At 48.4% G+C, this 25,098-nt stretch overlaps 1 protein-coding gene across 5 annotated transcripts in view; it reads left to right on the top strand.

Moving 5' to 3' along the window:
- The window catches only part of Nos (Nitric oxide synthase), a 444,263-nt gene that overhangs the window by 356,762 nt on the left and 62,403 nt on the right, over positions 1-25,098 (top strand). For all 5 annotated transcript variants that reach the window (XM_075685663.1, XM_075685666.1, XM_075685667.1 and 2 more), the window contains 4 exons: positions 5,926-6,065; positions 17,599-17,773; positions 20,794-20,895; positions 23,317-23,511. In XM_075685663.1, the coding sequence (XP_075541778.1) occupies positions 5,926-6,065; positions 17,599-17,773; positions 20,794-20,895; positions 23,317-23,511 (612 nt within the window). The remainder of the gene's footprint in view (positions 1-5,925; positions 6,066-17,598; positions 17,774-20,793; positions 20,896-23,316; positions 23,512-25,098) is intronic.

Below are 25,098 nucleotides of genomic sequence, written 5' to 3'. Positions count from 1 at the left end.
ATGACGGTGATATCAGAGGGAGCTGATAGAGAATGCGGCTTGTTATCAGTGCAGCGTTCAGTTTAAGCATGGATATAGGATTGTTTCCCCAACGTACACCTGCCAATCGACGAAGTGCGTTGATTCTTTGCACCGATGCAGCCACAACACTGTCGACCGCACCACGCCATAGTAGCTTGTTGTCGATGGTGACGCCCAGGAATCGAACATGAGTGGCACGAAGAATTGAATGCCCTCTGATATTCAGCGTCAGACGTGTTGACTTGCGTCTCACTCCCGGGAAAAGCATGAAGGCTGATTTTTCTGCTGATAAGGATAGGCCAAGCGTCGATAAGTGGCGATCGATAGTGGAGATTGCGGCCTGGGCTATCCGGGCCAAACGTTTGTGTTGGTACCCCGAGATCCAAATGCAGATGTCATCTGCGTAGATGGACATTTTAACTGCCGTCCGACCTACTTTCAGGGCATCTGGAAGGCCGGCCATGGCAACGTTAAAAAGCAAGGGGGATAGGACACTTCCTTGTGGGACGCCGAGGGAAATGCGTCGCTTGACACTCATTATACTTCCCAGCTTAACTTGTACACATCGATCACTGAGAAATTCATGGACGAATCGAAGAGCATTTCCCGAGACGCCCATGGCTCGGAGTCCGTTGATGATGCCTGTATGAAGCACACAGTCGTATGCCTTGGCAACGTCCATAAAGATGGCGAGTGTGGAAAGGCCGTCTACGCGATGGTGCTCGATATGGCTCAGTAGATCCAAGACACTGTCCTGGGCACTCAACCGTGGACGAAATCCGGTCATACATGATGGCAGTCTATTTCCTTGCTCAAGATACCATGTTAACCTCGTACATATTAGTCTTTCCATCAACTTTGATACGCATGATGTTAGCGATACTGGCCGATATGAGGTGAGGTTTGCAGGATCCTTTCCGGACTTGAGCACTGGCACCACCCATGCTGTCTTCCACGCTTCTGGGATCTCTCCTGTGCTCCAGACGTGATTAAATATGTCCAGAAGTGCTCATTTTCGTTCATATGGCAGATTTGTCAGCATCTGATTGCTGATCGAATCGGGACCCACAGCACAGCGTCTTCTTAATTTGCTAAGCACCAAATCCAACTCACGAAAGGTGAACGGCGTATCCATGGTATGGAATGCTTCAGACAACAGAGGGTTCGATACTCCGGCTGATCTGCCAGATGTGTATACGTCTGCAAAATCTTCTGCAAGGGTTTGCAAATCTTTTCCTTGCTTTAAAGCAAGTGCTTCGAATGGCCTGTGTAGGCGAATCTTTCCGGATAGGCTATTCATTACTCCCCATATTCTTGTCATGGGAGTAAACGCCGATAAACTCTCACAGAAAGCAGCCCATTGAACTCGTCTTAATCTTTTTGTGTGACGACGGATGACAGCGTTTATCCTGTTGTATTCAGTTTTCGCAGATGGATTTCCCGTTTTTCTCATTAGTTTTCGCTCCGCTCTCCTACGCGCTGCGCAGAGGTTCTTTAGTTTCAAATCAGGAGTAGGGAAATGATCCGGCAGTTTCAACATTGAGGTAGCCACTCTTTTGCTCCGCAGCATATCTGCGAACAGCTCACCAGGGGATTCGTCCAACGCTTCTCTGTATGTGTCCCAACGGGTCACAGCACAGAATTGTCGCCCAGCAGTGTGAAATCCGGTGATGTTGGTGAAGATGGGAAAGTGGTCACTAAACACATATGTAGTTTGGACAGTACATTATGTACTTTAGCTTGTTAGGGTTTACTAAATCATGTAGACAGGTGGAATAACTCGTAGTTTGTGCTAGCTTCAGTTGTTTCTAGTACTGTGTCTGTCTACCTTACCATGGTGTCGTGGGCGTACATCAGATATTCAGAATTTCTTCAGGGCGATGGAAAGTCGTTTATGTAAAGACAAAATAGCACGGGACCTAGCATTGAGCTTTGGAAAATCCCATGCACACTTTCCTCTGATGGTCGGAAACTGACTAGATAAGCAAGTTGTTTTCTATTGCAGAAGTAGCTAAAGAAGAAGACAAAAGCAAAATCTGGCACCATAGTTACATGGTGAATCGAATGGTTGACCGTGTCAAGCGCTTTCTTCAAATCCGTAAGACAAGTGGTTCAGCTGCCGCGTTACTATACAATTATGAACACAAATATTGGGACAATACTTTTATGACGGCTGAAGATGATCCAATTTTTCGGAACGCCTGTTGAACGTGGGATATTACATTCAAGTCAAGAGTATGACGGAAGCCCATCTGCTCGGGATGATGCATAATTAAAGGAGGTCCGGACACCAACCAAAATGATTTAAAATATATTTTTTTAATCATTTAGGCCTCCCTAAGGGGAGCCGAAACGTAAATATATGTTTAAATAATTTTGGTTGGTGTCCGGACCTCTTCCTTTTCAGTAGATATTACATTGCTTCGTTACAAGTGTTCGCGCAGTTGTGCTGCAAGAGCCTTCTCGAAAACTGAATTAATGACTCCAAGAAAGGAAATATGATGGTTTATGCCCGGGTGATGCGTATTACCTCGTTTGTAAAATAAAAGTGATTTGGCCACCTTTGAAACATCTCAGTAAATACCGTCGCGGATTACATGATTAATAAGTAGGACTTGGGGCCTGTAGCCTCGCACCACGCTAGTATTCTATTTTGCGACGAACATGTGTTGAGCGCGTGACAGCAGGATTCGAGTCGGCTTGCGGCATTTGCCGGTATCTCTTCCACCTCAGCGCAGCTTTCTACTATTCGATAAGGGGCCCGCGTGCTAGTGCATTCCCAGAACAGCGAAAAATGAAAGCTTCAACGTAAAACAGGAAGTTAGCTACAAATAATTACACGGCATTCTGTAGCGCATCTTTTATATAGCCTATGCACAAACATGGTCAGCAGCTGCCCTCCCTCCTCTCCCCCTTCCCCCAACTCAATCAACTGGCCAAGTTTCTTCTCATCGTGTAGTCCCCTTTACAAATAAAACAACCTGCAAGCTATCACTAGTGAGTCGACAGGATTCTGTTGAGCGTCTATAGTGAAATCACGTACTTGGTTCTCGTAGAGGACAGCCTGGATAGTGTTCCCAAAGTCCACAAAAGCGCTGTCGCATAAACTACGGTCGCTTCGCCAGTAAAATGAGTACTTCAAAGACTACGCCTGCTCAACGCATATTTTTGCTGCATAAACTAATCTTTCAAAACCTCAACGCAGCGGTCGGAGACCAGTAGCGAGCTCGCAGACCATGTTCTCCGCTGCATCCTGACTGTCATCGCCGCTTGAAATGGTGCATATCGCCACGCGCACGATGCTCGTCGTTATGCAAAGTGGCTCCCTTTAACGGCCGATCCACTGGTTAGCCCTTGGCAAATGCAGGCAGCGTCGTCCTGAAAGCCCCCGTTTCTGTAAATAGCCGGGGGCCTTCGGCGCTGCCGTGCGCTTCGATGCGTCCCGGCTAACATTGGAATGCAAGCCTGGCTTTTTCACTCCACAAGCCGAAGATTCGTTGCGTCAAGGGTTTTGCATAAGAAGCCCTGGCGACTGGTGAAAATGCGTCATTAAAGGTTTATCGTCGCGGACTGTCCAATAGTATGAATTAATTCAATATCTTGAAGCCATAAACTTATCTGTCGCCATCCAAAGAGGACATTAAAGACCCGAATCCACAACGTTTGTCGGATAGGTGCAGTAAGGTCGTGCCGTGCTCTCCGCATGTAGTGCGCACACATATGTGCATGCGGCCGCGGCCATCGACATGCGCATGCACATCTATTGCTTTACATCGCAATCACTGCATTTGCGTACACCACGAATGATGCCTAGATTCCTGTCGCAGTAGTGAACGCCTCACGATCGGAGTCTTCAGAGGGCGACCGACATGATGAGCGCATCGTCTCCAGTCCACCCGACCACAATATATTCACCATTATGCTACTGCACATTTAGTTCTGGTGCTAAGAAAAAGTGTGTGCGTCTTTATGTATGTATATACCAAGTAGTCTGGAGAGGAAAAGCAGAAGGGTGGGTCTAAAATTAATCTGCAGAAAACTAAAGTAATGTTTAACAGTCTCGGTAGACAACAGCAGTTTACGATAGGTAGCGAGGCACTGGAAGTGGTAAGGGAATACATCTACTTAGGGCAGGTAGTGACCGCGGATCCGGATCATGAGACTGAAATCATCAGAAAAATAAGAATGGGCTGGGGTGCGTTTGGCAAGCATTCTCAGATCATGAACAGGAGGTTGCCATTATCCCTCGAGAGAAAAGTGTGTAACAGCTGTGTCTTACCAGTACTCACGTACAGGGCAGAACCTTGGAGGCTTACGAAAAAGGTTCTACTTAACTTGAGGACGACGCAACGAGCTATGGAAAGAAGAATGATGGGTGTAACGTTAAGGGATAAGAAAAGAGCAGATTGGGTGAGGGAACAAACGCGAGTTAATTACATCTTAGTTGAAATCAAGAAAAAGAAATGGGTATGGGCAGGACGTGTAATGAGGAGGGAAGATAACCGATGGTCATTAAGGGTTACGGACTGGATTCCAAGGGAAGGAAAGCGTAGAAGGGGGCGGCAGAAAGTTAGGTGGGCGGATGAGATCAAGATGTTTGCAGGGATGACATGGCCACAATTAGTACACGACCGGGGTAGTTGGAGAAGTATGGGAGAGGCCTTTGCCCTGCAGTGGGCGTAACGAGGCTGATGATGATGACCAAGTAGTCAGAGCCCAGCTACCGAAATTTTATCTTTTCTGTTCCTTGTAGAAAGATAATAGCAAAATGTTTTGCTACTTCTATCGCTGCTTCTTATCCTGTGCAGAAGTCTAATATGGCAATAGTATTCACAAGAGGTCTTAAACATCCCAGAGTCATATCTTGGCTATAGTGGACGACGTAGTTGAAGGTGGTGGGTTAATGTTTGCCACCTTGCTTTCTTCATTGAGTACCTAAATTTTAGTTCTAGTTCAAGCCGCGATCTCCTGATTAGTAACAGTATTAATAAGAAATGAACCACAAAGGCGGGTGCATAAATATCCAGAACGCCTAATAACTATATAAACCATGAGCCCGTACTATAATGCACCTACACGTAAGACTAATTATGAATGAGCGAAGCCTGCAATCATACTTCTGTAGTGCGTGGTAAACGCTGAAATATCGCACACCAACAGTACTGTCGTGTATATATATATATATATATATATATATATATATATATATATATATCATGGCATCATGGGAACACAAGGACAGATGGAACATTGCTGTCACTCATATAGATCATGTGATCTTGACGCCTACGGCAGAACGGATGTTCCACATCTGCCGCCTAGGTCTGTGAGTGGTGGCGCTGGCTAACACTCCCGAGGTTAGTTGTAGTAGTAAAGAAACATAAATACCCAGAAAGTGGTTGGGAAAACGGCGCCGCGGTAGCTCAATTGGTAAGAGCATCGCACGCGTAATTGGAAGACGTAGGTTCGTATCCCATCTGTGGCCAGTTGTTTATTTATCCACTGTCATTTACATTAATTATCATTTCTTTAATTTAAAACACACACACACAAAGCGTCCATGCAGGCGCGCATATCTTATGGTTGAAGTTGTGAGATCTTTATAAGATTTCTGCCGGGCGGCTTCATAATTTCTTGTTGCGCATTGAACCACTCATGGAACCTCCTGGCCACCTCGGATTCACCACACAAAATGAGTGGCTTTTAAGTAAAGCAACACGTGCCTATCGTTTGGGTTGTTTTTGCAAAAGGATATACTGTACGCGGCGATTTTCGTATGAGGCAAACCCGCGACGTCACAGAGCCTTCATCAACCCTTGGCTGTATATATGCAGCTCTCGCATCGAGGATTTTCGAGTGATCATATAAAGGACGTGAGCTGCGCATGGCTTTTTCGAACTGCAGATATGCAAGAAACTGGGCTGGAAACCCCAAGGAGGCCGCTTCGAGGCGTTGCCGCTGGTTCTTTCAGCCAATGGCGAAGACCCGGAGATATTCGAGATTCCCGAGGACCTCATCATGCGAGTCAAGATTACGCACCCACTGTGAGTTCTCCAAAGGCGTCATTAACGCGCCACTCTAGCTCTTCCTTGATGTCCGTATATGTAAAAAAGAAAAGACATTTGTAACTGCGTGTTCTGCTGGCTACCATGAGGTAGCCGTCTGCCGTCAAACAGCAACAACAGCTCCTCTGCTTATTTTTGTTTGAACAAAAAAAAATTATTTATTTTAGTCTTACACAACGCATGCGTCATCTTATTTCTGTTCTGTCAATAAGGTCACCGTAGTCGTTGTTATAGTTTTGTTTTAGCCGGTTCACTGTTACATGATCTTCACCAATTATTTTACGCAATACTTGAATATTCAAAGAAGAGTATTATTATTATTATTATTATTATTATTATTATTATTATTATTATTATTATTATTATTATTATTATTATTATTATTATTATTATTATTGAAAACGTATATACACATGGCAGGAAAGGGAAAGCGAGTAGTAGGCTGACAACGGCCACCGGAAGGGGGACAACGGCTACTTACTCTTCAGGAAGGAGGAGTAGATTTTAATGGAGAGAAAGGAGGAGAGGTCGGCCTGGAGAGCGTGTCTCTAGCCTGCTACTCCTCACTGGGGAATGGGGAAGTGGGAAATACAGGGAAAGGTAGGTGGCGGATGATTATGATATGGTACAATGAGATACTATATACACGTTGGCCAATATGCGGATGCGCACTGGAGACGCAATACACTAAGAGTAATCTTGTCCATACAAAAAGTAATGTTGCCACAAAAAGTTTTTGCGCAAACACATTTCGCACTGACTACACGTCTCACAGCTTCTAGAGGCGATCGTCTAAACCAGTCTCACTTAAAAAGTTCAAAAGTGCTTTTATGGCACGTCGGGCACAGTCAACACTCCTCCACGCGCCCAAAACCTTTTCTTCTGAAAAGGGGCGGGAGTCCAAGCTGTCAACTGTAGATTTGAGTTTTCTTCGTTCGGCCGCATATTGAGGGCACACGCAAAGTACGTGAGCTATTGTCTCGAGAGTGGGACAGACGCTACATTCAGGGTCCCGTGTTTGTCCAATCTTGTGAAGGTATCGATTGGTGTATGCCACACCCAGCCGTAATCGATGAATGAGCGTTTCCTGGCTTCTCCGCAACCGAAGTGGATGCCGGAATTGTAATCCAGCGTCAAGTCTATGGAGGCGCTCTTGTCGATGTTCGGGGTTGTCCCAATGTTGCGCCGTAGAAGTTTTAAGGGAGGTATGGAGCAAGGCGTTAATGTCATACCGGGAAAAATGAATTTGTATAATAGTTCCGTCAGTGTGTGCCTGTTTTGCTTCTGCGTCAGCCTGTTCGTTTCCAGCTATTCCACAATGGCCAGGAATCCACTGCAGCACGATGGTATGTCCGGAATGAGACGCCTCAGCAAGCAGATACATGATGTCATAAACCAGGGGACTATATGCGGTTCTGTCACTCATATAATTGCTGATGAGTTGCAGTGCTGGTTTTGAGTCGCAGAACACTGTCCACTTCTCGAGACTTTGTTGCAGTATGCAGCGAACTGCTTCTCGAACTCCGGTCAACTCAGCCGCTGTAGACGACGTCCTGTGTCCTATCTTGAACCGTTGTGCGATCCCCATTCCTGGCACAGTGTAGGCCGCCGCGGAAGAGGTCTGTGTCACAGAACCATCTGTAAAAAAATATGTTCGTAATATCCATACATGTAAGTAATGTATGATAGCGCGAAATGCTTGAGGCCAGCAAGCGGCATCTTCGACTTCTTCGTTATTCCAGGGATTGAGAGCCTCACCGTTGGCTTTGCCAATGTCCAGAGTGGAACTTCGGGTATGTCATACGGTTCGAAGTCCGACGGCAATAAGTCTTGCTGCGACAACACGGCTTCTGAGTAGGCGGACACAGGCCGTACGCTTGTGACGTTCGTGAGTGGATGGTTTCTGTGTCTAGTCAGTACCCTTAGATGCACTCGCAATGGCTCATGTTGCAGATAAACTCGAGCTGGCCACGCACGTGCCTCTGCAATAGTGCCCCAAGTAGACGCACATCGTGGTAGTCCTAGGCAAATTCTCAGTGCGCGAGCCTGAGCACTTTCAAGTGTGCGTACAGCAGTTGTACTAACCCGAGAAAGTACAGGCGCACTGTAGCGGAAGTAGCCAACAAAAAGTGCCTGGTAGAGCGGCAGAAGAGATGACTTGGATGGCCCCCATGATTTTCCAGACATATGCCGAATGATCTGAGTAAAGCTGTCTAGCTTTTTTCTTAATCCTGAGAGGTGCTTTGACCAAGATAAGTCACGGTCGATGATGACTCCGAGAAACTTGTAGTGGGTTACTGAAGGTATAATCTTCCCATCAATCATAACGGGGTAGCAGGCCATTGACTTTCGTGTAAATGCCATGGTTGCACTTTTTTCCGGTGAGAGCTGCAGTCCGCGACTGTTTAGGTATGTCGACGTTATTGACACCGCGCGCTGCAGCTTCGTTTGCACTTGTAAGCGCGTTAAGCTCGTGGTCCATATACAGATGTCGTCTGCATACACAGAGACCGAGACTGCGCCTGCGTGTTCTTTGACCAGTCCAATGAGAACGATATTAAATAAGGTTGGGCTCAATACACCTCCTTGAGGCACTCCACGATAGACGGGGTGGTGCTTTGTTTCTCCGTCTGGAGTTGTCATGAATATCGTTCTCTCTTGAAGATAACTGGCTATCCATTGATGCATACGTCCCCCGACGCCACATTCTTCTAGGGCATTTAAAATTGCATCATGGAGAACGTTGTCAAAAGCACCCTTGATATCTAGAAAGACAGCAGCCGTTAATCGACGGCGACGTTTCTGATGTTCAACAGTTACTCTTCAGGAAGAAGGAGACAGAAACATAGAAACGATCGATAGGAAGAAGGGCAGGAAAGAAGAAAGAATGAGCAAGATGACAAATCTTGGAATTGAAGCATGCGGAACACACTGAGCACGGTCGCATACAGTAGGGGCTGGTCACTGCGAGTCAGGCTACTAAAGAATGTTAACATATAATAGCTCCTGAGGTGTTGTCATTTGAAATATAGAAACAGGCTACAAACGTGAACCTGAGTTAGTTCCTTCTAGAAAAGTAAGCAGAGCGCGACGAGCCTGATCGCGTCGAGACGCACATTCACTGGGGTACAAACATTCGTCGAGTGTCGCAAACACCGTAGGCCAACGAGATGATAGTCCCTCGCTAGCGACATGTGCTGCGCACTGAAAGCGGCACACTCCAATAACAGGTGCTTTAATTGCCTCGCAGCAACCGCAAGACGTACACGATGGACTGGCCGTACGTCCCTTTGTCTCTATGAGCGTTCGCACACTTTCACACAGCCAATCCTCAGCTTGAGTCGTATAGTGCCCGAGCACGATGAGGCACGCCTCGACGGCGAACACGGCGCTGGAACTTATTGCAAGAAGTATAACGTAACACTTGTTTAGAAATATTCGAAAATAAGGTGGAGTTGCCTTTTGAAACGGCAGTATCATTTCGAGTGCGCCAGTTCGCGTCAGGTGTTTTACTTTTCGATACTTCTGGGGATTTCGATGCTACATTTTGATACATTTACAATGCTGGACGTTTCCCTACATCTCGGTATGCTAATGTGATATCTTCCCACTATACGGCGTTACTGCCAGCGCTGAGAAACAATATAATCAGGCGTGCGCTTCAGGCATTTCGAGGCTTGAGAAGCAGTCGCGTACAACGACGCTACAACATTCGCATCAGCCGTGGAGCGTTTTCATAACGCCTGAAAACGGTATATACTATTGCATATGGGTAATATTTAACAAAATATCGCATTGCTAAATGCAACGATAAATGATGTCCAACATGGCGTCGATTGCGTACTTTCCACTCTGCAGTCACTTCCTGTGCACGCAGTTAGCAAAAGCATGGTCTTCGAGATCATCAGCGTCTGCTATCCAGAGAGAGCCGTCGCTGGAGGCGTAGATTTGCACACCACGTATTCGCAATGGTTCTGCATTTTCACAGAAAGGTATCGCCTCCAGGCGTACAGAAAAAAAGACTGATCTCCTGAAAATTTGGAAAAAATCAACAGCAGTGAATTATGCACGAAAATGTGCAAGCACAAAAATGATAAAAATCACAAAAATTAGACAGACTCATACAATACCCGTCATTGGCAAGAATAGTTGGGCCATCACAGCACCAGAGTTCCATCTAATAAGTTTTCTAACACTGTGGTCTACTAGCCATATATGTAGCTATGTTTAAACAATATAGCTCTATGTTGTCTATGCGCAATTTTCACAGAAACGACAGCTGCCATGTTTATGCGTAGTATGGTATCCAGGTTGTTCCGATATCTGTTTTTTTTTTCCTGTTACATTGCTTCTCTCTCCCCCCCTTTCTCTCTCTCTCTCTCTCTCTCTTGTTGTTATCGACCTTAAAACATAACAGGTGAGCGAGATAGCTTGCTAACACGTTTAACCTGGGAAAAGAAATGTGTTGGAGCATACCGTGAGTAGGAAATAATCCGCAAGAAATTGTGGAGAGGAGGATTGGAGGCAGGAAATGCACGACAGCACGCCAAACTACTTTGGCTAAGCGCCGTTTCATGCCGAGCGTGCAACGCTGAAGACTATTTGGATCGCACCTAAAGCCACCGTACAAACGTCTGGCCTATCCAAGACCCAGTATCGCACGTTCTCCGGTAACCGACTATAAAACTGTTCTAGCCCGAAGCACTGCAGAACTTTATCGTGGTCACCAAACGCTTTCTCTTCTTTGAGCCACTCCTGCATGTTTGACATAAGCTTGTAGGCAAACTCTGTATATGACTCACTTTTGCCTTTCTCATTGTCCCGAAACTTCCGACGGAACGCCTCCGCAGACAGCCGGTACTTTTTTAGAAGACTCGATTTCACTGTGTCGAAATCCTCTGCCTCCTCTCTATCCAAGCGAGCGACTACGTCGGCCGCCTCGCCGGGTAACAAAGTGAGCAAGCGCTGTGGCCACGTTTCCCGAGAGAACCCCTGCTTCTCGCACGTTCGCTCAAAGTTAACCAGGAACAAACCAATGTCCTCTCCAAGCTTAAACGGCCGCATCAGGTCAGTCATTTTGAACAATACGCGTTCTCCTGCACCGTGTGCCTGACTTCCATTACGAGCGCGTTCCATCTCTATCTCGAGACGCTTCATTTACAAAGCGTGTTGACGGTCACGCTCTTCTTTTTTCTCTTGTTGCTCTCGCTCTTTCTGTTCTTTAAGTTCGCGCTCCTGTCTTTTTGCAGTCTCCCTTTCCTCAATGGTCTCAAGGCATTCCGACAGCTCGTCATCCTCAGCTTCTAACTCAAGAATAGCCTTTAGCAATTCCGGTTTTCTGAGTTTGTCTGAGACATCCAGACCCAACTCTCTTGCAAGCTCCAACAATTTCGGTTTGCGCAACGACTTCAAATCCATGGCTGCTCTGAATGCTGCTTTCTCTACTGCTTACTATTGTCTTGCCGCAAACTAACCCGGCAGCAACGACAACCACAATTACCAGCTCTGTTTCTGACACTAACAAAAGCCTGGCAAAGCTCAGAAGAAGAAAGTCCCGCACTCACCAAACCTCGCAGGCAGGAATTCCGCGCAGTCGTTCCGCTGCAGGCAACCAGTCATCACACAGGGCTCGTTGCACTGCTCCCGGATCGTCGTTGAGCTGTTCAGCATACAGTCAACTGCATCTCTTCGCTGCTGGCCTCCGTTGTCGCGATCTCACCGCTGGCAGACAGTTGTTTGAAGTCGGAGGCGATCTCACCGCTGCCAACCAGATATTTGGATCGCACCGCTGGTACGAGTTGTTGGGAACTCGGCGCTGACGCCCGTGGCTGTACCTGGGTCGCAAGCCCCAAGGGTAGCGTTGGCCTGGCGGCCTGGGGTACAACTGGAAGCATCCGAAGGTCCCGGCAAAGCATGAGTCGACTGGTAACAACAAAACAACTTGTTTATTTTAACATCGCAAAGAGTTGGCGGTCAGGTTGACCGAAGAAGAGAGACGGGAGAGCACTTTACTCAACAGAAGAAATCGGAGCCCTCCTTTTTGGCGTCCAGGGGCAGCTGTTTTTATACTCTCGCAGTTGAGGGCAAGAAGGAACCCCTCAATAGACGAGCACGTGAATGTACAATGGGCTAATGGGGACGCACACTGTCGTAGCGCTGCCGGTCGGGCACAATGACTGGAATGAGAGGGTGATCCCTGCTGTCGCATCGCCTGGTTCGGGCACAATGACTGGAATGAGAGGGTGATCCCTGCTGTCGCATCGCCTGGTTCAGGCACAATGGCACATACACTCACACACGCACATGAAGACACGTGGCATCGGAACATGCCTGGAAACGCCTGGCGGGGAGCGTTGCGGCGACGCCGCACGGGCCAAAATGTCTGCCGCCCCGCCGCAGTCGCGCCGCCAAACCGCGTGTCGCAGGCGAAACGCAACAAGACCCAACGCAAGCTGCGCAAGCTGTCATAAATATGTATCAATCCGCGCGTTCTCTGGTGTAGCTTCGATCTCCAACTCAGTTGCTACCCGTCAAAGTTTGATCCGATACCTCGGGCAGGCGAACTTTTCTACTATTACTTTTTTTTCCTTAGAGGTCATCGTACGAGGAGTATTTCTTTTTCTTTGCGTCAACGTACTGTCGTCGGTTGTCTTGTAAGCAAAGGAAAGAAAAAAAAGAAACTGCGCGAAGCAGCAGGCGGTAGCTTAACATAGGCTTAACGCGTTAAGCCTGACCTGCATGCAGCATTTCTCGTTACGCGAAATCGCATCACACGCGCCGTAGCCTTCGGGGCCTTCGACGCCCGCTTGCAAAGAACGTCGGCGCGGCGTGATATGATAGGAAAAGCCGTGCGTGGTTGCGCCGCGGCTGCCGCTCCCGACAAAAAAAAGTAGATAACCTTGGCGAAAACAAACAGCTGTATTGACGATTGAAGAAACAAAAAAATTGGAAGGGAGTGTCACGTGATTCTGCTAGCCTCGGCAAGCCAACCTCCTCTGACGCCGCCTCTCCCGCCCTTTGGGGCCTTGTGAGCGGTGCTTTTTTGGGTAGGAATAGGCCCACGTGGTTGCCGAACCATTCGAGATTGTTTGGTACGTGGTAACTTTTAGCGACGCCTGCGGTCACAGTAACGGAGACACGTAGGAAGTGGTGGTTTTCTGCTACCGCGCACGTTGTTGTTTGCTTCGAATGCGTTGCTTTGAAATGCGGACAAAGGACTGGGGTAACCGACCAACGATGGCAGAATTTTCAAAGCGTCATTTGCTCTCTGCCAGCGCTGTTCGTGGAGTTGCCAGCGCTCTCGATCGCATCGAAACCCGTACAGAATGCCCGAGTGCAGTTTATTGTTTCGTCGAACCAGATGTTGTGCACCTTAAACCGCGGTGCGTATTTTCTGGCTAATTTTTGTCGCGCTGTCTTGCAGCGAGGCAGAGACGAGATTTTCGCGAGATAGTTCTTTGTCGCATTTTCGCTAAGTAAAAGGTTTTGCTGTCCACCTTTCGTTGTGTGAGAGATAGCATTACAGGCCTGCACGCTGAACGCCGAAATGGCCGCCTTTCCTTCCGATTTACGTGCACTATCTTGTAAGGCTGTGCGGCACGGCGTCGTTACGCTATTAAGACGCGCCAGTTGAGTTCTGGCCGGTCTGTTGAAAGGCCGAACACTTTTAAGCAGAACGACAGCGTCGACTGGGACCGTCTGCCTTAAAAATCTGCCGACAAGACCTTAAATATGTTAGGGGCCCCCAGCTCCACACTCCATTTTTTAGCACAAGAAAGGACGAATTTTTTCCTTCTCACGGGAAAGCAGTCGCTGCGGACCCTGAACTCTCGCTTAATCGGCTGCACATGTTTGCGAGGGCGAAAAGCGTCATTGTTTCCCAAAAGACGATCCCAAACGCGACGAATCGCCGTCGGAAAGGTGGCTCAATTGGTTGCCTGCGCATGTTTACCTAAAACTGCCCCGAAACGTGATCAGTCGTTCTTGAGGTGGTCCTGGCGGATTGTTGTGCACAATGCTAGTTACCCGACGTCTTTGTTCGCTGCAGCCTTGGCGCCTGTCACGTAATGTGGGGTGGTTCGGTGCGTTACCTGACTGACACAACACAGACTCGACAGTTTCACACGCTTGAATTCCTTCGCTAACCTCGGCGTGCGTTTGCCACGCCTGCTATGTGCGCATATTCCGAAATCCCCGCAGCAGACGCAACCGAAGCGAGCCAACTAAATCTACCGCTTGCCTATCACATCAGCGCGTATTTCCCACCACCCAAGTCCTCAAAAATTTTTTTTATGATCAGGCTTCAAGATTGTAACGTGACGCTCCGCCCCAGTCTTTTCCGTCCTCCATAGTATTGACCCTTTTCGCGAGGCAGTTCGCTCTATAGAGAAATGAGATGCGCTTGCGGTGGCGCACGTCGCGCCAGGGACAGTAAACAAATACAAAACCATTACCTTTTCTGCCCTGCTACTGTGCGATCAGCTGTCAGAAATGCAACTGGGTTGTCGCTAACGCACTGTGCTCCATTCATGCTGCAAAATGTGGAACGGTGGAGGGAAAGCGGGTGCAGTAGTTGATTGCAAAAACTGTGACTGGCATATTGAGGAAGGGGATGAACTTGTTTGAACAAGTTCGCGGATCGCTGCTACACAAGTATGTTTCCGACTCTTCGCGATGCAAGGTTTTCCGAGAGAACAAAAAAAAAAAGTTCGCTCATCCACCAGCGTTGTAGCGCTAGCCTCTAAGGAAAGGACTTCAAACCCGAAACGTCTGCACGAGTGAGTATGCCACTCGTTATACGGTGACAAAGGGACTAGCGCCGCTTCTTGGCGTATAGCAAGTTTCTTGACCGTTATTTGCTCACATCCACTCCCCTCCATACACAAACGTGCGCCCACCCTATCGCCAACGCATCAAGAATAAGCAAACGGGCGAATGATATGTGAGTCAATGGGCTGAAACAGGGGTACCGGCGACTACACCGACAGCACACTAATGTTCGAAACTGAACGTCCCGTAACGGTCTACAAAGTAAACGAGTGACTGGCGATAATACGTGTTCGCTACAAGCTATTACAAAGTACAGACCGTCTACGTTACGAGTCTTGTGCCCAGCAAGAACAAATCTATCGCAACTGAGCACACCTGCGAGCGATCAGGCAGAGAATAGAGCGGGATAAGATAATGCAGAGAAAGGCAGGGAGGTTAACCAGAGGTAGTTCCGGTTGGCTACCCTGCGCAGGGGGAGGGTTAAAGGGAATAAAAAGAGACGCAGAGTGGAAGGGGGAGATAGAAAGAGAGAGAGACAAGCTCGAACATAGCACGTACATTACAGAGCGGTAGGGGGCGGCATTCTTAGTCTGTGGTGAAGCCCCGTAGACCGCAGGAACCTTAATAACGCGATTAAGGCCTTCAACACGGATGTTCTTTCGGAGCATTGGCCTAACGCTTTCAGTTCTGACAGTGGACGATTGTCCAACTAGTCCAATACTCCGCATATCACTTGTCTCTGATCACTATATCATGGGCAGACACAAATAATATGTGCGAGCGTCTCGTCGATGTTGCATGTGTCGCACGTGGAGCTGTTGGCCATTCCAATGAGGAAAGCATTAAGTTCGTAAAGGCAACGCCTAGCCACAGACGGTAGAGCTTGGTCTGTTCACGTCGTGGTTACCCAGGCGGGAGGTGCATCTGTATGTCCGGAGACAACGAACGCAACCGACACATGGTGAAAACATTTGAGTCCCACAGGGGCAAAGTACAATCACGGGACATCAATCGCAGCCCAGCCGCAGCGTCTGTTCGCGAAAGCGGAATGAAGACTAGTTGACCACTTTCATGTGCAGATCGGGCGGCTTCGTCGGCGTGGTCATTCCCGCTGATGTTGCAATGTCCTGGAAGCCACTGAAAGATTATGTTGTGTCCCTTGTCATGGCTTTGATTATATATGTGCCGAATTTCTGAGGCCAGTTGTTCATTGGGTCCGTGGCGCATTGGCTTCGTAAGCACTGAATGGCTGCCTTGGAGTCACTAAAGACTGTCCATTGTTGCGGTGGCCTCTGCTAAATGAAATCAAGTGCAGCCCGAAGCGCCGCGAGTTCTGCACCCGTCAACGTGATCACACATGAAGTTCTTAATTTGATTTCCTCAGATTTTGCCGGGATGATGACTGCAGCAGCAGAGCTGTTCAGTTTTACTGAACCATCTGTGTATACATGTAGCCGGAATCTGTGCGCGTTGTGAATGTGCTTCAAAGTTGTTTGTTTCAAAGCTTGCAATAGCGCTCCAGATCAGATAGTACATGATCGCCCGGGGAACATTACTGAGTCAGAAACGTGACAAGCCACTGCTGAACAGTATTTACTAAATAGGGAACGAAGAACTAAACATACTGATTCTGATTCAACGCATAAGCGGAAAGTCAGGACAGCTTGGAATGCATCTTTAGCCCCGCTTTTAGTATACAAGCGCCGCATACGCTGCAGTTATTGAACATGCTGCAGCTGAAAGCGGTCATGCAGCATTCTGCTGCCTGACCTAAACCAATCGTAACCTGGCCGTGCCATGCAGTGCTTCGCACCTGATCGGTGGATTCAAATGAACCGCCGCGCGGAGCTGGAAGCTGATTGGTGGGTGAGTTTCGGGGCACGCGCTTCATACGGTGTTGTCTGGCTCCTCAGCTAGGAGCTATTACCGAGTTTAAAACGTGCTAGCCGGCGCGAAAAGCGACGCCAAAGATACGTCGACGCACTCAAAACGCGCGTCATGTGGATCAGCCTTTAGCCACGCCTTCGCATGGCTTTAATCGGGTAGGTAACTGCTCGACAAAACTTCTTGCGGGGCTAGTTGGTTATTTATATTTAGGAAAAGATGGCGCACAAGAAAAGAAAACGCTTCTCTCGTGCTTGTCTGTTTTTTTGCGCAGTATCGTTTACCTAAGTGAGCTGCTTGCCGAGAATGTCGGAGTCAGCGATCGGCAGTTGGCAAGGACGTCCTAGCGCTCCAATTACCTGTGTGCCCATGAGCGTTGCAACGTTGAGAGTGCAATATAGAATGTTCTCTGTAGGCAAGCTGACGAGCGTGACGTCGTGATTATATGGCGGCCCTGCCGTCAAATTTAGTTGGGGAAAACACAAGAGAGAAGAGGCTTGCGAAGTGGTGAGGGACGTCCACTCTATGTTGATGCTACTGAGGTTAGCCAATCGATGGTGTTTGTCCTGCTTTCGCGGTGTTACCAGCTGAATGTGAAGCTGAAAACTCAATCGCAGGGTCTATATACACAGCAGCCCTGACAACCTCTGTGCATTACGACACATGTACGCTGGTACACAGCATCTTCACAGGGGCCTGCACGTATCCCGTTCAAGTTGATGTAGTTTTTTTCTCGCTCCCGAGGGTTCTGTTCTCCGTAACAAATTACGCTTTTCACATCATTAGTGGGCTAACTTCAACTCTGCTTGCTTTCCTTCTTTGTTGTCCCTTTAACGCGAGCCGCTTCCTGCCGGTGCAGCTACAAGGCGATTGACGAGATGCAGCTCGAGTGGTACGCCGTGCCCGCCGTCGCTAGCATGATGCTCGACGTGGGCGGCGTCGAGTTCACTGCCTGCCCCTTCAACGGCTGGTACATGGTCACCGAGATAGCCGTCAGAGACTTCTGCGACGCGCATCGCTACAACCTGGCCGAGGTAAGTGCTCTCCCCTTTGCTCCGCTGCAGCGTCCAATGCACGTTCGACACACTCTCGTTCAGAGGTCAGCAGGGACTGTTAACTCGATGTGATCAACTGCGGATGAACAAAGGAAGCTTCAGCATGGAGCCGATGCTTATGCAAATGGACTTGTCTCTGTCAAGGCAGCGACCCAACGCTCGTCAGTTGTCGCGTTTACGAACGCAAGCCGACAACTGACAAGACGCAGGCGTACGGGCTTCCTTGTTCGCCCACTGTAGACCCAGCAGCTTTTTTTAAAGCCGTAGCCCTTGTGTGCTGCACTCCTCTAGTTGTTTTAGCGACTGCCGGTGTTCGCCGCAGGAATTCCAAAGTCCTTTGCGGTATGTTTATGGAGGAAACTATATTAAAGAAAACGCAGTACCCTGTGTGAACTAGAACTATCTACCCACAGACTGACAATCAAAAATTGCCAGTCAAAAATCGCCATTCAGAAAGTCACCGCCCAAGCACTTCATGCAGATGGTTAACCAGCGAAGCTGAAACGTGTGGCCCCGGTGTTTATCACTGCGTGAATCCCCACGGTTCATTAAACGACGACTTGGTAGGCTGTCGGACCCTCGCTACAAAGTTGCTGCTCGCGCTCGACTGCACAAGCCTATTATTGTGCCCAGGCTGCAGCATCGGCACCGCGTGGACGACCTCGTTCCCGGTTCTTCTCGCGGCGTTGATGATCGAAAGCTGCCTGCTCCTCAGGAGTACGTATGACGCGTGGCCTACCCGTTTTGGAGCCTGAGAGAAACTGCTAGGCGCGGGCGTTCGGCTACGACGGAGAGCAACGACCGCACTACGGCGCAGCTAATTCAACACCACCTAGATAGCATAAGGACTTTTCACTCCATGACGTCATGTTACCTGGCCCGGCTGCCATAGAAGCTAATGGGGATGCTCCCGAGTAGGCAACAGTGATTCTGGCGTCACCACTTTCAGCACGCCAGCCTCGCCAATCAAAATTTCGGGCCAGGTAGCGGGACCTCATGAATCGAAGTAAACAGGCCTTACGCTATCTAGATGGCGTTGGCTAATCACCCGCCTCTCTTTCTATATATTTTTTCGCGCATGCGCATGGGGTTGCGCCAGAGGAGTTTTCGGCGAACATGCGACCGTGAGATGGACGGACGGACGGACGAATCGGCTAGTCATATACAGCTTCGATGTAAAAAGGCGAAGATAATGCGTAGCGAGACTTCCAGGGCAGTGCGTTCCGAGACATATCTGTGTTTTCCTCAGCGGCCCTGCGGTCTCCGGTGAAAGCGATCACAGGCGATCACAGCTGTTGAAGTTTGGGTAACTCGCAAGACGAAAAAAAAATTGCGAAGTTCCATCAATGCCATGGCGCATGTTCAGATGCAAATTGTCTACAGAATCAAGTGTTTTCGGTAGACGGAGCCAGTGCAGTTCAAAGCATGGCGCTTGAGTGCTCCAGACAAGTGTGCTGACGAGTGTTGAGAGGCAATGGTGCTACCCTCGCCTGTGGTTTCGTTTATAGAATATGCTCGTGACGTCCTTGCCCGGGTCTATCACACTGGTGTGCTCGTTTACGCAAGGTTGTCCACATCATAACATCCCGCGGTCTGTAAACTTTTCACGCCGACTGTACTGCAGGAAATTGCCTAATGGCAACTCGCAGGCCCGTGGCAAATAACACACACACACACACACACACGAATAGCCGCGTTCTTAATACCAATGACGACGGGCTGTGCTCAAAATAAAAAAACGGGGAAATTATTATTATTATTATTATTATTATTATTATTATTATTATTATTATTATTATTATTATTATTATTATTATTATTATTATTATTGAAAAGAAGGTTTTCGTTTAAGATAGGGACGTTGCCAGCATACGCAACAACTGCATCGCCTCTCTTCCTCTGCTTTCAAATTCGGCCACGGCGTGTCCTTATTGGCATTGTACAAGTCTCGCGCTCGCACTGTGCCTTTCATAAAACTCACTATAGTAACCTGGAGGCAGATTGTTCCAACATGGACAGTAATGTGGCATAGGCATCTGGCCGGATTCCGAGAGCGCATTGATGGACGCGTGACTGTTAAGGGCCTTGGTCTTGTACTTCAGCGCTACCTACTTCCTTATCTTTAATTACGCGATCCAGTCTTTTTCAGCTTGGTTCTGTAGGCACAAGCTGAGCTGCTGCAGCCCCTTGACGATCGTTAAATAGTTTTCATACCACTTCGCCGGGAACGCACCTGGCGCAGTCAATGTTTATTCCAAAATATTATTCGCTGGAAACGAGGCTAATACGCCGCCAGCCGGAAACAAGGGAGGACAAGCATTCGTCGGGACAAGATGCATCGAGAACGGGGGCAATTATGAGCGAGCGAAAGCACGCTGTCTCGAAATTTTCCGAGGCAAACTGGAAACTAGGGAAACATCTGTCACAAGAATGCTTGATCCCTAAATTTCGCTATACACTGCCACTCGCACGCACCGTGCTTTGACTTGCTTCGCTTTTCGAGCCTCCTCGCCAGAAGCATTCCGCTTGCTCGCTTTTGGGAAGGCTTAACTTTTTCCTCGAATCAGAGCGATTCAAGTACCTCTCCTCCCGAAAACTTCATTAGAGTACAAGACAGCGCTTGAGAGCCCCTTAGACTTAAGTGCACAAATTTGTAGACGAAGACCGATGCGAGCAATTGTGCGGGGATGTTGTTCGCTTGGAAAATAACCCAGTTCGCGAAGTTCGTGTAAGACTGTACTGCTTTGTTTCGAAACGATCTAAAGGCTGTCAAAAATAATGGTGAACGCTCAAGCTTTTCTTTTCTTTTTTTTTTCCTTGTAAAGTACACGGGCGCTCCCGCTGCATTACCGCTCGTAATCACCTCGCTTCTCAACAACGACAGCTCAGTGCGCGAAAACAAAAACCAAGGACCGCGTTGAATTCGCGACCGTCGATTTTCTTTCGTTCACTCCTTTCTTATTTTATGTCCCCCCCCCCCCCTCTCTCACCCTGCCCAGGAAGTCGCGACTCGAATAGGCATCGACACCAAAAGCAATTCGAGCCTCTGGCGGGACCGGGCTGCCGTCGAGCTCACCTTGGCTGTCATGCACAGCTACCAGGCAAGTGGCACGTGGCACCTCTGCAGCGGCAACACGGCTACGAAGCTTATTTCTATGCAAGACTGCCTGGCTCTCTCTCTCTCTCTCTCTTTCTTTCTTTCTTTTCCATCCCCACAAACGTCTACCCACGCGCAACCTGGGGCAAACTCTGCTTCGTAGATTTACATATAAGGCCAAACTTCGCTACGGCATTGTAGGCTCCACGTCCTTTTTTTTTTTTGCTTCTACTATTGTTGTGCCTATTTCCATCCCCTTCCCCCCCCCACCCCGTAATTCATTGTTGATGTTGCCATTGTTGTTGACGTCGCCGTCGACGCCACTGTATTGCGTCTGATGCTGCTTGCGCGAAAGTTTTCGCCCCGAAATAGTCGTCACGAATGGGAGTGACATTTCCTGCAAACCATGCCTCGCATATGCTTCCCATCAAGCAGGGTCCCGTGATGTTGCGAAAAAAAAAAAGCATTTTGCACCCTGGGCACGCGGAAATGCCGAAGCAGAAAACAACAACAAAAGAGATCAAACCAGGTCGACATAAGCGAAGGAAACCCGTGAACGCGTTATTATGCAAAATCTAGAGAGCGTGGAAAGATTTGAGAAACAAACTTCAGCAGCACGTTTTCGCGTGTAGGAGGAGTCGTGAGAACTGCGACAACGGCAACGTCATTTCAAGACTCGATCCCAGCGCCTCCTCTTCCGCGCTATCTAATTATCAACTTCCACACTCTACTCGCCTTCTGGTAAAAAAATAAAAAGACTTGCGTCAGTTGCGCAGAATGGCGAGTGCAGAGCACGCAGGCGCTGGTTTCCAAAGGAAATGTTGCAGACATAATCATCCACTATCAACCCGGCGAAAGGTTTGCTGGCAGACTGAACATGAACTTGGGGGGCAGAGCTGCCTCCAGAAGGCCGATCTCCGGGCGCACTGCGCAACGAGTCGGCTCTGAACAAAGTTTTGTCGACAGTATGCGACAAGCAACAGAAGGCGCCCGCGCGCGCTATCTTTCGCCATACGGCGCCCCGTCCCTTGGGAAACAAGGTGTTTGTTAATGGTGAGACGAGGGGAGTAATGTGTTAGCATACGGTGCATGCAGTTCCTTATAAGCAGGGCTCAGCATTACAGGACGCGCAGATTGTTTTGCGAGATTAACTGCTTCCGTGCCGGGAGGTGGAAATATAGTTTACTAGCCCTGCACGAACGTGCCCTAGGCGTAGAGGTTATAGCAGTCAGCGCTTGTCAAAGGTGTTGCAATCACGTGTCTGCGTGGGCGCCATAGTTATCGTTAGTGTGGGAGGCATAACTGCCGGATACCGGCGCGAAGATTTGTTGACAGATGCTGCTGGGTCGCCTTCTATTTTCTTTTTTTTTTTTGGTCTCTCTTTCTCACGAATCAACCAGCATGCCCACACTGCCTTTTTCGTAACGTTATACTTATTATTGGTAAAGTCATTACACTCGTGTCGATTCGACTCGGTACTATAGATTGACCTGCAAGGTCATTGTGTTACGGTTGTGCTACGGTTGTTACGCGAGCTGACCCAACCGCTAAAATCTCTGGGAGTTCAAGTACAGGAGTTACTACATACAACAAACGGTGTGCAGGTGGGGTTATTTTGGATGAAAGAAAAATTTAATTATTGGTTGGCACCTACGTGTGCTACGGAAATGAAGCAGCGCAACACACCTTCAGAATTAACTGCAGAAGCGTACGCATGCGGCAAATTTGCGCTATTTCTGCGAAAGCTTTAGTTTGTGGGAAGGTTAACAGGACTTCTCGTACGACTGTCAGAACTCAGGCCAGAAAGTAGACCACTTTGGGACTGAACCTTGTTTCTTGTCTTCAAGATATTAACTTCTACAACTCGTCTAAATAGCATGCTCGCAGCAATAAATGGTGACTGGCACTCAACTTTACGTAGTCTTCGAGTACAGACTGCTATAGCGTCACTCGGTTATAAAACCACCCATCCGTCGGAGGTAGACAGCAGACCGCACTGCTAGGTGCGCTATCCAGTGCTCTTGACCTCGTTCCGGTTCCCGCAAACCGAGTGTGTAGGTACACAATCAAACCGCAAATTCATTTGATTTGCTATATCAGTCGATACAAAGCTAGTGCTGCAGTAATGCGGGACTATAAGTACGTATTGTCCCGTTCCAGTATACTGTGCCGGAATCTCCAAAATCGCCTTTCTCACGCGTCAAGGCTTCAACGCAATGGTGCCGGTAACGTTCAGGTCATCCGCATGGTGTCCAGTCAGAGCCAGGCGAAATGATGTGTCACCGTGAGAACTGCGCTCATGTCACGACTCCTTCTCCCGACGGGTCGTCTTGTTCTCGACAGGACTTCTGTCGAATTCGCGGCTCGATCGTTGCCCTCTCACCGCCAAAGGCACGCTGAAACGGCGGCACATGCGCGCGTGCAGAAGGCGAACGTGACCATCGTGGACCACCACACGGCGTCGGATCAGTTCATGAAGCACATGGAGAATGAAAACCGGCTGCGTGGAGGCTGCCCCGGAGACTGGGTGTGGATCGTGCCCCCGCTCAGCGGAAGCCTGACGCCCGTGTTTCACCAGGAGATGCTTTACTACCACCTCAAGCCGAACTACGAGTACCAGGTAAAGGAGTTTCTTTCTTGCTGTCTATTTATTTATTTATTTATTTATTTATTTATTTATTTATTTATTTATTTATTTATTTATTTACTCAAGACGAGGTTTTCGCTGGCGAATTCAGGTCGAACTGGAGTTCGTGGGATCTGGGTGCGCATCTAACCGGTTTCGTCTCGCAAATAAGATGATTTGAGGCCCTCCAGTGGACGTAGGACAACAACCTCTGTCGGAAGACAGAATTTTGCGATACCGACCCACTTGACATCGCATCAGAAGGCCGTGCAAGTGCCCCTGCGCATCCTGAGATCGACCGGCCTGTGTGAACGCCTGTGACAGGAATGCCTTTCATGTTCCCTGTTCCTGATCCTTTTTTTTTCTCTCTCTCGCTTTGCCCTCTTTCCAACCTCTATATCCCCCACCCCAGTACAGAGCAGCAAACCGGAAACTCTCCTCTGGTTAACCTTCCTGCCTTTTCCTCTCTCTCTCTCTCTCTCTCTCTCTCTCTCTCTCTCTCTCTCTCTCTCTCTCTCTCTCACACACGCACACACACACACACACACACACACACACACACACACACACACACACACACACACACACACACACACACACACACACACACACACACACACACACACGCGCGCGCGCGCGCGCGCGCCCAAAGGCGTCGAATCCAAGCTTTTAACTAAAGATACGCTCCAAGTTAGCGTAGAGCTGTACGCGGAGTAGTAATAACGCGTAATTAGAGAGAGAAAAAGACAAAGGAAAACCACAAGTTCAAACTGTGCGCGCCTAGAACCGGAACTGGTAGTGAGGCTTTACTCAACGAAAAATGTGGTCCAGTCTTGGAGATAGTGTAGCCTAAAATTGTGAGCCGATCCCGAAGTTACAATACACTCTAAGAAAGAAAAGAAGTGAGAAAAATAAAAGTATAAGTAAAGGGCTCTATGTATGATTAAGATGGCACTAAAGCAGGGTAAGGCGGCGTAGGTGAAGTTAAGGCGACTCAGCAGCCGTTGTCATCGACGAAAGAACGACAAAGTCTTCTGAAGGAGCATCTATTCTTTACCGAATAACACACACACACACACAGACACACACACACACACACACAAACACACACACACACACACACACACACACACACACACACACACACACACACACACACACACACACACACACACACACACACACACACACACACACACACACACACACACACACACGCACGCACGCACGCACGCACATACACAAAAGCATGAAACAAGAAATCCACATGGTGCACTAATTCGCCCCGGGAGACCTCGTCTTTCTTTGATGTCAGCCGCTGCTGACTCACTTCATTTTTTTTTTCTTTTTCATCTGCAGTTCAACACGTAATCTCGCAATCGACGTTTCTTCGCTCCATCTCAAATGCTGAGCACGTAAAAGCGTTTAGAATGCCATTAGATACAAGCTTAGAGATTACGAAAGCCGCCTTGGATAATTAGCATTAATTAGCATTGCATTTACTTTGCTCGTGTGCCGTCATTGGTTTCATACTGTGTACTTCGCCGTATAGCACAGGTATAGATGTATAGTCCAGAAATA

Source organism: Dermacentor variabilis, chromosome 3 (assembly GCF_050947875.1).
Source record: "Dermacentor variabilis isolate Ectoservices chromosome 3, ASM5094787v1, whole genome shotgun sequence".
Classification (NCBI taxonomy): Eukaryota; Metazoa; Arthropoda; class Arachnida; order Ixodida; family Ixodidae; genus Dermacentor; species Dermacentor variabilis.
This window is presented reverse-complemented; position numbering and strand designations above follow the sequence as displayed.